Source organism: Bos indicus, chromosome 13 (assembly GCF_029378745.1).
Source record: "Bos indicus isolate NIAB-ARS_2022 breed Sahiwal x Tharparkar chromosome 13, NIAB-ARS_B.indTharparkar_mat_pri_1.0, whole genome shotgun sequence".
NCBI lineage: Eukaryota > Metazoa > Chordata > Mammalia > Artiodactyla > Bovidae > Bos > Bos indicus.
The window spans coordinates 61,815,415-61,829,750 of record NC_091772.1 but is presented as its reverse complement, the minus strand read 5'-3'; the positions used below and the strand labels follow the sequence as shown (position 1 = coordinate 61,829,750).

The following is a 14,336-nucleotide window of genomic DNA, read 5'->3' as shown; positions in this document are numbered from 1 at the left end:
ATATGGTGAGAGATGTTATATGTCAATTACCTCTCAATTTAAAAAGGGAATAACTTTCTTATGTACTAAAGAATTCACGTTCACCAAAATGACAACAAAACTTATATCACCTGGAAATAAAGTTAACATAAAATCGCACCTCTTATATGAAGAAAACTATAAACTCTTCCAAGGAGCATAAAGTCTCGTACCCATAAAGAGCACAACTTGCCTCGGACTGGAAAACGCTATAACATGTCGACATTCGTTATCTGAAAATTAGCATATCAAGTAAATGTCATCCCAATCAAGATCCCGGGAAGATTTTATTGTTAAAGTGATCCTAAAATTCAACTAGAAAAACAGATGCATCTTTTTCATAACAAAAAGACTGAACATTTACTGACCATTTACCATGTGCCAGACTTGCTATGCATCATTTCATCTTATCCTCACAAAAACACAGTAGATACTGTTAGAATTAACTTTGGACAGATGAAGAAGCAGAGTTTCAGAGAGAAAAAAAAAATTGCCTGAGATTACACAGCTTGTGGGTGATTGACCTGGGATTAAAGCTCTGGCTGGGTTGTCCCTGGTGGCTCAGTGGTAAAGAATCCACCTGCCAATGCAGGAGACACAGGTTCAATCCCTGTTCCCTAGAAGATCCCACGTGATGGTGCGCCACAACTACTGAGCCTGTGTGCTAGAGCCTGGGAGCCTCAATTACTGAGCCCACGTGCTGAAACCACTGAAGCCCGAGCACCCTAGAGCCTGTGCTCTGCAACAAAAGAAGCCACTGCAAGGAGAAGCCCACATACTGCAACTGGAGAGTAGCCCCTGCTCGCCACAACTAGAGAAAAGCACGTGCAGCAACAAAGACCCAGCTCAGCCATAAATAAATAAATGAGTAAATTATAAAGCTCAGGCTGGCTGAATGAACACAAACTCCGTGAATTTTACCACCCCACTCCACTGCCCTATTGCCAAGAAAGGTTTGAGGATGAGTTGGGACTTGTTCTACCAAATATTAAAATGTACCTACACCAACTAGAGAAGGAAATGGCAACCCACTCCAGTATTCTTGAGAATCCCATGGACAGAGGAACCTTGCGGGCTACAGTCCATGGGGTCGCAAGAGTCAGACATGACTGAGTGACTTTCACTACTACTATGACACCAACTAAAACAGTGCCATTTTGAAAAATGAATTGACAGACCCATTAAACTGAACAGAGTATAGGAATAGAGCCAAATGTATAAGGAATTGCAGTGCACAGTAAAAGTAACATGTCATATTGGTGGAGAAAAGATGGAAGTCAATAAACAGAACAGGACGTTTGGGTAGCCATTTGGAGAAAAATTAAGTTGGAGCTCCATCTCTCTCCTTAAATCTAAATTTCACCTCCTAGATCAAAGAGGTGTATGTAAACAATGAAATTTATTTCTTTTTTGGGTAGAAATAAACAAGTGACTATTTTTATAATCTGGAAACGGAAGTATTTCTCAACATGTTTAAAACTTTTTTTTTTAATCCATCAAGTAAAATCAAGTCAAGATTTGACTTAAAAAAAAAAAAGATTTGACTTCATAATATTAAAAATTTGTATTCAGCAATAATACACCACAGACAAGGTTAAAGACAACCAATGCAGTGGAGGAAAATATCTGTCATATTCATGACAAAGAGTTCTTAAAAAGTCAATAGGAAACACCTGAATAGAAAAATCGTCAAATAACAATGGCCTAAACAGGCAATTAACAAAAGGAGAATCACAAATGGAAATGAATACTTGAAAATATATTCCACTTCATTAGTAACCACAGATAGAAACAAAATTGAGACACCGTTTTTCAACAGGTCAGACTGGCAAAAATCAAAAAGATTGGCAGAACCTAGTGTTAACAAGGCTGTATGGAAGTGGGCACAATTTATGCTGGTGGAAGCACAAATTCATATAGTCTACTTTGGGAGGCAGTTTACCAAAATGGAACAAAATTATAATGGGAAAATTCTTGGCTAGTCATTCATTTACAGTGATTTATCCCAGGAAGGACATTAAACAAGTGAACAACCATCTACGTATGAGGTTGCTTACCACAGTATTGTATCAGGACTTCCCTGGCAGTCCAGTGCTTCGGACTCCTTGCTTCTACTGTAGGGTTTGATCCCTGGTTGGAGAACTAAGATCCCATGTGCTGCATGGTGCAGCCAAAAAAAAAAAATACAGTGTTATATAAAACAGAAAATAATCCGGAAATTACTTCAATAATCATCTATGCTGCTACTGCTAAGTCACTTCAGTCGTGTCCGACTCTGTGCGACCCCATAGACAGAAGCCCACCAGGCTCCCCCGTCCCTGGGATTCTCCAGGCAAGAACACTGGAGTGGGTTGCCATTTCCTTCTCCAATGCATGAAAGTGAAAAGTGAAAGTGAAGTCGCTCAGTCGTGTCCGACTCTTAGCAACCCCATGGACTGCAGCCTTCCAGGCTCCTCCGTCCATGGGATTTTCCAGGCAAGAGTACTGGAGTGGGGTGCCATTGCCTTCTCCGATGATCATCTATAGTATTAAATAAATTCTGGTGATTCACACAATAGATTACTAGGAAGCGATTAAAAATGAAAATAGAAATCTATATTTACCAACTGAACATATGTGTACAACATATTATTGAGTGAAAACAGGACAGGTGTGTACTGTGGACCCATGTATATTATAAAGGTCAAACTAAGAGTTTGCATAAAGAGATACCTAAAAAATTCGCCATCAGCTATAGGAAATGGAATTTCCAGTGATATGTAAGTATTTTCTTAAATGTTTTTGTATTGTTTCAATGTTTTATCATCAGAATATATGATTTTTATAATCAGAATATTCAATAAAGCTTTCTGTATTTTGATTTTAAAATGGCACTTAGCACTTATTATACAACCTAGGAACTTATTATCACATTTATGTCAATCCTACAAGGAAGGTATTATTCATTTTACAGAAAAGGGAGACAATCCAGTGCTCAGAAAGTTTAAGCAACTTGAAATGGGAATGTCAGAATCTGAACACAAGTCTCTTGCATTGACACAAGAGCTTGGCTGACACAAGAGCTCTTTCCATAATGCTATACTGTTACTAATAATTAATAGTTATTAATATTTTAATTATATACGACTCTTGAATCTGCCTGCAATGCAGGAGACTGGGGTTTGGTTCCTGGGTCAGAAAGATGCCCTGGAGAAGGAAATGGCCTGTCCATGGAATTTTCCAGGCAAGAATAATGGAGTGGGTTGCCATTTCCTGCTCCAGGGGATCTTCCTGTCACCGGGTTCAAACCCACATCTCTTGCATTTCCTACATTGGCCGGTAGATTCTTTATCCCTGCGTTGCCTGGGAAGCCCAGCTCCAAAACTTCTCTGTTCCAGTTTGCCACATTTCCTGCTTATCTGGTAGAATAAATACTGTCTACACCTTGAGAAATCTTTTGCCCTGAAGTCTTTGCTCCTCCACAGGTCCTTACATCTCTATCTTGTAGCTCTTTGGTTAGATCATCATGCCTAAATGGGGCTTCACTGGTGGCTCAGATGGTAAAGAATATGCCTGCAATTCAGGAGACCCTTCGATCCCCAGGTCAGGAAGATCCCCTGGAGAAGGGAATAGCTACCCACTCCAGTATTCTTGCCTGGAGAATCCCATGGACAGAGGAACCTAGTGGGTTACAGGGATCACAAAGACTGGGACACGATTTAGCAACTAACACTTTCACACTTGGTGCTTAAATAGAGATTATGCATTTGACCATAATGCAGGTGTTTACTTTTACAATGAAGTATTTAAACAAGAATGTTGAGAAGTCTGAATTTATCTGCTAATCTGATCACTGAGTTCAGAAGCCTTGGGCTCTCCCCTGGCGGACGAAAACCAAGGCGCCAGGCTTCAACACGGTGTAGCACAGAGTGCCGTGGGCCTTTCCTTCCACGCTGCTGCCCACACCTCTCCCAGGGTTTTCATCGCAAAAGCCTGAGCATCGGGACTGGCCCAAAGTGGCATTCAGTTAATGCCAGCTGAAGGGAGGGATGAAGAACACTCTGCCATGAGAGACATTTCAACCAGGCAACTCGAAAGGGGCCTTGGAGGCTGAGCGAAATTTAATTGAGCAGAGATGAGGGTAGGCTCGGATGAAGGCAACATGCTTGCAGTCACCTGGAGAACCACCTCTATACAGCGCTGTCCACGGTTTCAAAGTGCTTTCCTATAATAATGACAACAGCTTCCGTGGACAGAAGGCTTGCCACATGCCCGGCGCCAGGTGCGTTACATCTCTGCTTTCTTATTCATGTATTTTTAATGTATTATGATTACTATTGTCTGTATGATTAATATTTACTTGCTGTCTCTCTCTACTAGCTCCACACAAGCTCTAGGGAAGCATGCTTTTTTCCCCTGTTGTGTTCAAAACAGTGCTTAGTACTGAACAGGTTACTGAATCCTCCACAGAGACCCACGAGGTAAGATCTTTCGCCCCCATTTTACAGATGGGCAACCTGAGGCTCAGAGGGGACAAGTGACTTTTCCAAAAGTAGAGATCCATCCCACATGAGGACAAGACTAAAAATAAATCTATGGTCTCTCTCCATTACCACTGCAACTGCCTGGACTCAGAAATGTCCAGTTGGCCTCAATGTTGGGAGCTGCCACCTGCCTGCTCCTCACTTAATAATGATAACAGCCTCGCAACACTGACCCCTCCCTGAGTGCTTGCTGCTACACACCAGGCGCTCTTCCCAGTGCTTCGCGTGGTTTGACTCCGAGCAACTTAGGAAGTACTTGCTATGATGCCTTTATGGCAGTTGAGGAATCTGAAGCCCCAGGGAGGTTAAAAACCTTGCAATAATCATACAACCTGTCAGTGGTGGGTTCAGAATTCAGAATCCAGCAGTCTGGGCCCAGCGCCCATGCTTTTCACCCCTGGCCACGATGCCTCAGCAAGATGGCGAGCAGTGGGGGAGAGCTGGGACTTTCAGAGCACTTATGAAGGCCAAGGCCACTCTGCCTGGTAACTATTAGGCATGCTGTCCTGTTTCTCTTCATGCTGTCTTTTCAACCTCACAATCACCCTGTGAAGTTACAGAGGAGGAAACTGGAGCTCTGAGCACCGGACAGATGAGACAGAGTCAATTAGTGGTTGCCTACGGCTTGTGTGGTGGGGAGGAAACAGGGAGTGGCAGTTAATGGGTATTTTGGGGGTGATGAAAATGTTTTAAAATTGATAGGGGTTGATGATTACACAACTGTGAATATACTAAAAACCAATGAATTATATGCACTTTAATGGGTAAAATGCACGGTAGGGGGATTATATCTTAATATCGCCTTTTATCTTAAAGTGGGGGAGCATGGAAGGAAGTGGCAGGGGTGGAATTTCCACCGGCTTCAGATCAAAAACTTTGGAAAACTTTGGAACCGCTGTTGCCTCTTCTTTGTCTCTCACTTCTCACATACAATTATCAGCAATCAGCATGTATCCTAAGGCGTGTTCCCACTTCTCCCCACTGGCTCCCACTGCCTGGTCCAAGCCACCCCCTCTTCTCCAAACCACCACACCCCTTCTACGCAGTCTCTTTCCTCTCCCCTTGCTCTCGCTCCTCTGTTCTCCACAGAGCAGCCAGAGGGATCCTATTAAAGCATTCCTGTCAGATTTCCCTCTTTTGCTTAAAAGCCTCCAGTGATCTAAAAATAAAATTCATTTACAATTCAGCATTGCCCCCCCACCCCCACCCCCACCACCTGTCCCTGCCTGCCAGCCACACTTGTCCTCAAACACACCCCAGCCTCCAGGCCTCTGCACCTTGGTTCCTCTTCCCTGGAATACTCTTGGTCCTGGTGCCGGAAGCCCATGCTTGTTCCCCACTTTCATTCGGGGCTCTGCTCAAATGGAAAACATGCTGCACAGAAGCCCTGGCTGGCCTCCCAGCCTGAGCCAGCCACCAACCCCTGCTCGTCTCTCTCTCACTCCTGCCCTGCCTTGTCCTGCGGGGCCATCCCTGGGAGCAGGAGCTTCATCCTGCGTCCCTGCGACTAGAAAATTGCCCCCACATAGTAGACACTCAAAAAATGAGAAAGGATCTGACACCAAAGTGCTGGCTCCTCTCACTGCCCCAGATCAAGCAAGACGACTCATCACCACGTTTAACACACTGCGCACTGAAAAGTCTACAACCCCGTGAGTGCTGTGTCTGAACCACTGATCACTTTGAAATGTATGCATTTGTGTGGGATGATAATTCCCTACCAGACTGGGAGCTCCAGAAGGGCAGGGCCCTGAGTCATATGTAGCCCTTGACATCTGGCATAGAGTGTTGAACAGCATTTGGTAAATCTTTTGGTCACTGGCCAAAGAAGACAAATTTCAAAACCAATGGCATAAGTTTAATTTCTGTTCCTAAACGTAGCAAAGGCACCATCTTCCATTCTACTGCTTTGAAAAATGCCTCAGCCCCATTTCCAAGGGAACTGAGTCACAGTCAACCCTTGAAATTCCTTGGGTTCTGAGCTGTGCCAGGGAAAGCTCCTTGCAGAACGGAGTTTGCCGACTGAGCCCAGAAAACCTGTGTGAACAGCAGGCACACTTAAAGCAGCGCTTGGTGAAACTGCTTCCTGTTATCTCGGGGAGAAACAGGAGCAGAAGAGGCTGGCTTAAGGAGAAAACGCCTGGAGTGTAGGTAGGACTGGGCGTCACCCCCTCACACACAGACAACACCCACCAAAAAAGCCTCCAAGGGCCGGCCCTCTGTCTTCAGGCTGTGCCATGGAGTTGGCCCCTTCCCGCAGTCTGCTCCCTCACTCCAGCACACCCTTCCTGTGCTGTCCACGTTGTTGTCTTTGTCTGCCACGCCCTTCCCTCCTCCTCGGAGCGGGGTGCTACCCTGCCCGTTCTGCAGGAGCGTCCCTCCTCTGTGAAGTCTTTCCACCCCTCCTGTCCCACCACCCTTTCCTCTGACAGAAAACACTCTGAGCTGCGGGTGTCAGCACTGACCCTACCACTTGATCCATCAGAGTGTCAAGCTGGAGACGACAACACAACATGCCCTCAGGGAACTTACAGTCTAGTGGGGGGAGACCAAGGCAAACAAATACAGTGCAAGTTGGGCAAAGGGCTTAGAAGGAAACACATTTCAGTGAGAGACACTGCACAGCCAGGTTGAGACGGGGGGAAACCAGAATGAGTGGTTGGGGAAGGCTTCTTAGAAGAGATGGCATTAAATGAGTATCTGAAAGATGAGTATGAGTGAACCAAGCAGGAGTGGGGAGAAATTACCAGAAACAGAGCACAGCACACGCAAAGGTGTCATGGCCTGTGAGCGCTTGGTGTTACCGAGCACCAAGAGGAGGTCTGGGAGAGCGGCATGAGGGGAGGAGACTGGCCTTCTAGAAGGTCCTAACCACTCTGAATCACTGTTCTGAAACTTGTTTCTCTCATCCTGTTTCTCTCTCTCCCCGCCTCAGAAGGGCTGGAGTACATGTTACTCCTCTCTGTCTCCAGGGCAGAGCAAGACACCTGGCGCTCGCGAGCATTCCACAAGTTCCTGTGGGTGGCACCGTCCCTAGCCATGCGGGTGAGCCACCTCTCTTTCTGCCCGTTCCCCACCCCCAAAGCCATCCCCAATCAGCTCGCCTAACTGAAGCACCGGGGGACGGTTAACCACAGACTGCTGATAGAAACAGAGGATGAAACAGGAGCAGCTGTGACAGCTACGGTTACATCCTTGATAAACGCCACTGACAACCCTGTTGGCAGATGCGACCACCGCATGGTCCTCGGAGACCAGATCCTCAAGGTAAACTTCAATCCGATGGCAACTCCAGTGAAAGAGGACCTGCCAAAATCACGCACCCTGAGACAGACTGTCAGCGTGAAGTTCAAAACAGTTTCCAAGGTCAACTGTTTTTAGTCACAGTACTTCTGACAATGAAATGCATGGATTTTTTTTTTTTCCCTGCACCCAATGTCTCTGATTCTCCAGACACCAAAAGGGTGTCCTGCAAATCAATTTTCAATACTGACACTAACTCCTAGTATTTAAGGACTTGGTCCCACAAGACTGCCCCCCGCTTCAGAGGCTAGTCCAATGTTCCAGGTTGCCACTTGGACCTATGACCAGCTGTAACTGCCGAGGGTTTCCACAATCCTTTCCTCAGGTTAAATAATTACTAGAATGAATGGCTCACAGAAACGCAGGAACGCACTTTTAACTACCATTACTGTTTTACTGATGCAACTCAGGAACATCCAAATGGAAGAACTGCACAGTGCCAGGTCAGGGGAGGGCATGGAGCCTCCTGGCCCTCTTCGGGCACGCCGTCCTTCCGGCACCTTCATGAGTTTACCAGCCTGGAAGCGCTCCAAACCCCCATCATTCAGGTGCTTTTATGGATGGGTTCCATTAGGCAGGCCGGAATGACTGAATCATTGACTATTGGTGATTAACTCAATCTCCAGCTCCTCTCCCCTACCGGAGGTCAGGAGGGGTGCTGAAAGTTCCAACACTAATCAATCACATGATCGGTTCCCCTGGCAACCAACCTCCACCCCGAAGCTATCCATAGGTCACTTTGTTAGCCTAAGCTCTGGTGTGGCTGAAAGGGGCTTGTTAGAAATACCGGAAGTTACTCTTATCATTAAGGAAATTTCAGGGGTTGTAGAAGTTTTGGGGGGGACGAAGACCAACTATATACTTCTTACTCTGTCACACAAGGTTTGAGTAGTTCCTTGGTTGTTTTTTTTTTCCTTAAAACAATCAGAAGATGAGAAGACAACCTGGGGAGTCAGCAGGAATTTCTAAGTTGCCCAGCAACCCTGCCCTGCACCTCCCCTGATAGGTTAGCCCCTGACCCACCTAGAGCTCTGTCACTTTCAAGAACACACTCATAATTCTTCAGATCACACTTTGAACCCTTGCTTTCTGGCTAATGAGTTTTGATTTTATTCTAAAATAGTTAACTATGTAGGCTAGGCTAACCTATGATTTTTAACTCTTTTGGGAAAGAAAGGGGACTATAGGGACGTTACATGTAGTTTGAGGGCATCTTCTGAAGAGTTAAGGGTCATTTGTCTAATCACATAAACACTGTCCTCTCTGTTCTTTCCATTTCTTGTTGGTATACTTATTTTTAAAGTCCTATACTATAATCTTTTTTACGGTAGCTTTGCATGCTTCCCCCTAGTGAGGGTAGAAAAGGACTGCAGATACCTTCCCATGAAATCCTAGCTGTTACATGAGGCTTTCACAGGTGCTGTCCCCTCTTTGAACAAATCTCTTTCTTTATTCCTGTCCCAATAACTCTTTGTCCTCTGGATCTCACTTTATGCCATTTCTTCAGAAAGCCCTTCCCTTCTTTACTCACCTAATCCAATCAGGCTCCTATTACTCTCTTATAATATCACTTCATGACATTTGTCATGATTGGTTATTACACGTTCAGGTGCGTTTGGTTAGCATTACCCCATCTCCCTCTCCCATGCAAGCACAAGCTGTGTGTGGGCAGGGACTGTGTTGCTCACGTCTCTATATCCAGTTCCTGGAACAGCATGGCACAGAGGAAATACTCAACATGTATTTGTTAAGTGATTAGCCGCTTTTCTATAGAGGCCTAGGGGTTTCTGAACATAATATACCCAGTACTAGCCTCTAGTTTCTTAGGATACAAATTGCTCATGATGTCTTCTGAACCCAGGGCCCTGTCATAGCAATAACCAAATAATTTTATTATTTAGTGGTGGTGGGGGTGGGGTGGGGGCTTTGGGGGTACGAGGGAATGGCATCACTCAGTTTGTATGATCTTAGTTCCCCAACTAGGGATTGAACTCAGGCCCTCAGCAGTGAAAGTGCAGAGTCCTAACCACTGGACCACCAGGGAACTCCCAATAACCACATTTGAAAATGTCTGCTTTCATCCACATACTTGTGTACTTGTTGCTTTAAATGCAATGCTAATCCTTACAGTGGCCCTTCCAGGTGTGATTATGACCCTGTTTTACAGACAAGACCCCCCCCCCCCCCGCCCCCACCACACACACACACACCAAGGTTTAGAGAGAAAAACTAAAATCCTCATAGTTGCACAGCTAGTAAGCATAGGCACAAGCAGGATTCAAGCCGAGCTCAGAGTCCAGGGTCTGAGCTCCTTCTATGGAGTCTCTACTCCTCACACAGGGTACATGACCCCCCCCTCCATCCTGGGGCGGGGGACACTCCAGCAGGCCTGAGCACATAAGAAACCATAAGACCAATGAGTTGCTCATTGCTAGTAATTTTTTCTTGATAGTAAATAACAAAATATTTTTGTTAAAAAATGTATATTCTGAAGTATATAATAAATGTAAAGAAACATTAAAAAACAAAACACAGAAATTAAAAGTAATTTCATGCCTGTCTTAGGAGCTTCCATGGAAAACCACAAAAAGCATTCTTTTGTCACTCTTTCATGTCCCTTTACCTTGCTGCTATATTTTTTAAATGCCAACATTTCAACTCAGTCTTCATGTTCCACTCCCACCCTCCTTCCACTAGAAACATTCAAATGTTTAAAAGAAATTGGCAGTGTGTCAGTCACCAGCATGTCATTCTCAGAAGCATCAGTCATTTATGAGGACACCTTTTTGGAGGTACAATAAATCTGATTTTTATTACACATCTTAGTTTAGAGTCACTTTTACATTCCTAGACAAAGAGATGATACAAATAAATATTGACTATAAAACTCAGAGCCCCAAGTATTGGCATATTCTTTGTCTCAAGGTAGCCAAAGAGAAGGTCAAGATCAACAGTAACTCCAAGGAGCCATAAAGCCCACTGCCTCCTGCCTGCCCCAGGATCACTCCTTTCATAAACAACCTCAGAAGCATTTCATTCAGGAAGTGAGGGCAGGGAGGAGCGGGGGCAGATTTCCAAACAGTGCAAGACAACAACCTTGCACGACAGACAGTAGCCAGGCCCGCTGTTTATCCAGGTCCTTCGAGCATTCTGATTATGGCTTTTAGAGTGTATTAGCAGCCCCATTTTCGTCCACTGATGGTGCTGAGATGGCCCAAGGTGGTGTTCACACCAAGCCTCAACCTCCAGTGGGAAATGTGAGGCTGGACTGATATCCCAAGTTGACAAAGAATGGACACTTCTCACAAACTTGGCAACGATTCTACATTCAGTGAAGGGGCACTTACAAGAGTCACACAGGAGAAGTAGAGCGTGGCCCACGCCGGAGCTGAGCAACTCTCTTGACGCCTGTGGTCGTGGAGATGCGGGTGGTGCCATTCAAGCAGCATGCAGGCATTCGATGGGGAGCCATCCAACGTTAGGGTGGAGTCTTAAGAAAGTGCTTCATGCCTATGATTTGTGGCCTTGAGTTCTGAATCCAGGGGCCTGGGAGACACGGGATTTGAAATCTGAAACCAGATGCATTCCTGCGGGCGGTTGCACGTTTGTCTCAAACTCCTTCTCTCAGATGAGCTTATTAGATCCTGGGGCCTTGCTGCCAGATATCATTAGTTGCTGCTGACATGAAGGTGCTCAGAGGGCTTGGAACATTCTAGCATGACTACAGACAATAAAAACCTGGTCCCTCAGTCATCTTGGTAGGTCTACACCTTTGGCTCAATTCAGAGCCCAAGGCAGCAGCTTCCTGGTGGCAGCAGGACACTCTCCTCTATTCGAATATTTATCAGATCCATTTTGAGAGAAGAAAAGCACCAGAGACTCAACCTCCAGCCAGGTGTTCTTCTTCTTCATTTCACAGACCACCAGATGAACACAGCTGAGTACAAGGCAGGCCTGTTTTCATGACCCTGCCTGTCAACTTGGCTTACTTCTTTTGCCTTCTTAGAAAAGTTCCATGGTCATTCAACCACCCATGGTCAGAACAGTCACCTTGAGACATCCGTATTCAGCTACAGGGTTATCTGCAATTTTTAATTCTCAGACTTCCTAGATGGAAATGTTCAGCCTACAGATCAGATTCAGGTCTGATTCTGTTCAGCTTCAAGGAAATGTAGTGCAAGAGACAGGTGTAACCAGCAGGTCACCATCTTAGGCTACCCACCCCATCATATAGTTCCTGTTCAAACAGGGACATTCTTAGTAAATAATAAAGAACAGAGTTTGATCCCGAGAAAGAAGAGAGATGCCTCCATCATGCTCCGCGAATTGCTGAAAAGGGCCCTGGGTTCAGAAAGAATGGTTACTAAACAGGAGATAAGCTGGTAGACGACCGATCTCCATTTGCAGGACGCTAAGACATTGCACTCGGTACCTCCTCTTTCCCGCAGGTTCTGATCCAGAAATGTGCCCTGGGAACTGAGCAGCTGAGTTAAAATATAACTCAAGGCCCACTGAGTCGCCACCTTCCCGAGGCACGGTGCCAGCAAGGTGCGCCGGTGTGGCCGACTAGGGACACATACTGTCCCCTCAGGCTTGGCTCATGGACTCAGACCCCCACGTGGGAGCTTCCAGCCTGGATTAGTCATTCAGCGGGCCTTTAATACAGACAAAGGCAACAACTGCACGTTAGTGTATTTCTAAAGTCGGGCAAGTTCTTGGTCTCTCTCTTACAGACACACACGACACATTCAAAGAACATAGGCACCACTGTGCTTGCACACCCACACACACTTATAAGTTTCTCATGGGGGGGAATGAGTAACATCCACCTAATGACCAACATAAAGCCAAATTCTGAATTTCAATAATACAGAGAACTAAAACTTACAAACCAAACCAGTATATGTAAACGGGAACTCCTAACTCCTCTGAACTATTCGATCACACGGCCATGCCTCGCTACTGCCCCGGGCTCTGCCTGGGGTGAGCCCCAGTTCTAGGATTCAGTGAGTCTTCTGCTGGAGGCAGGCAGGACTCCTCTGCCGCTCCAGCTGTCACATCTTCCTTTGCCACTGCACCGAGCCTCACGACACCATCTTGGCACCTACCTCGTCACCCCAATGCTCTCTATGCAAGGATGGAAAAAAACAGGGGATGCAGAAGTGCTTCTCTGTGTCTCGTGCCCCCAGCTCTGGTCCCATCAGAGAAGGCAGAGACAGCCTCTCTTTGCCCAAAATACAGGCCCACTGCAGAACATGGGCCCAGGCAGGTTCGCTCAGAGAAATGTGCATGGAAATAGATGGTGACCAATAAAGAGCAAAGTGACATGGCGTATGGACATGGCATCAACTTACAGATTCACGTCTTGGATAAGATGGTCATGGTTTTGAGGTTCTAAAGAAGCTGTTTCCCTAAACTCTCCAAGGAGGCAGAGGAAGTGTTATTTCTATTGCTTCTGACATGGAATCCTTCTGGAGCAGAAGTTGGCAGTTTCCTTGGAAAATATCTGCTCCTTCAGCAGATCCCAAAAGCAGATCCACTTCTTACTGAGGTGCATGGACCGTGCCCCTCAGAGGCTTAGCTCCAAATGAGATTTCTCATTTTCTACCTATAAGAACGAGCACCTGCTCAAGTTCTAGGACTTTCGCTTTTCAGACTCATTGCCACTTTATCCTGAGGCTCCAAAGAGTTGGTCTGCTGATGTGACTCCTGATTTTGCCCTATTGTTCAACACGAAGGGAGCCCAGTATAAAGAACAGGCTAGAAAAGTAGAGGGGAGAGGATGGGACAGCAAGGAAAAGGAGAGGAGGTGGCAAGGGAGAAGGGAAGCAAGGTCACCGGTCACTCTCTTGCTTTCCACCCCAGCTATCACACTTTACCTTATCCAGGCAGTTCTGAGATGCTAATTAAAGGACAAGTCCTAGAGGAGCTGAGTGCCGTCTTACGACCAGCATGTTCAACCAGATTAAGTTGGTTCATCGGCGAAGAGGCCATTGCTTTTCCCCAGGGGAATGGTTCTGAGTTTGGGGTCAAGTCCTCTCTGCAGGTTTTTGCTTGTCTCTTCTCCCAGAAGGCAAGGCTGTTTGTAACCTGGGAGAGGGGGAAGTGGCTTTACTTTGGAACTAGCCCCCGAGGCTGTGGATAAAGCTGAGATGCGGGGGTTCCTGAGGAAGAAGAGGAGGAGCCCGACTTCCTTCCACTTTTAGGCCTGCAAGAGTCAAGCACATATGTCCATTACACATCCCATCGCTGTCTCTGATGCAGATAAGCCTCCCTTCCCATTAATGGCCATTATGTCTCAGAGTGGCCTTGCCTCATGGACTTTCAATTGTAAAACCACCAGAGACTGGCACAGCGTGACCCTCTCGGATAGCCAACATGACCCGACAATGGATGGATGACACCTCAGGGAGGGACTCTGATTCTCAGCAATTGTTCTTCCATTAAAATTACATCTTGACTGTCTTCTCCAAATTGGTAAGAAGGAAAAAC

The 14,336-nt window shown here is 46.0% G+C and overlaps 1 protein-coding gene and 1 non-coding gene across 7 annotated transcripts in view; both read right to left on the bottom strand.

Moving 5' to 3' along the window:
- Positions 1–9,815: 9,815 nt before the first annotated feature.
- Positions 9,816–9,888, bottom strand: TRNAE-UUC (transfer RNA glutamic acid (anticodon UUC)). Its single transcript has one exon. It is a non-coding gene; the product is annotated as a tRNA-Glu (tRNA).
- A 384-nt stretch (positions 9,889–10,272) lies between these two features.
- KIF3B (kinesin family member 3B) overlaps positions 10,273–14,336 on the bottom strand; it is a 40,357-nt gene continuing 36,293 nt past the window's right edge. For all 6 annotated transcript variants that reach the window (XM_019972243.2, XM_019972244.2, XM_019972240.2 and 3 more), the window contains one exon: positions 10,273–14,052. In XM_019972243.2, the coding sequence (XP_019827802.1) occupies positions 13,956–14,052 (97 nt within the window). In that variant the 3' untranslated portion in view covers positions 10,273–13,955. The remainder of the gene's footprint in view (positions 14,053–14,336) is intronic.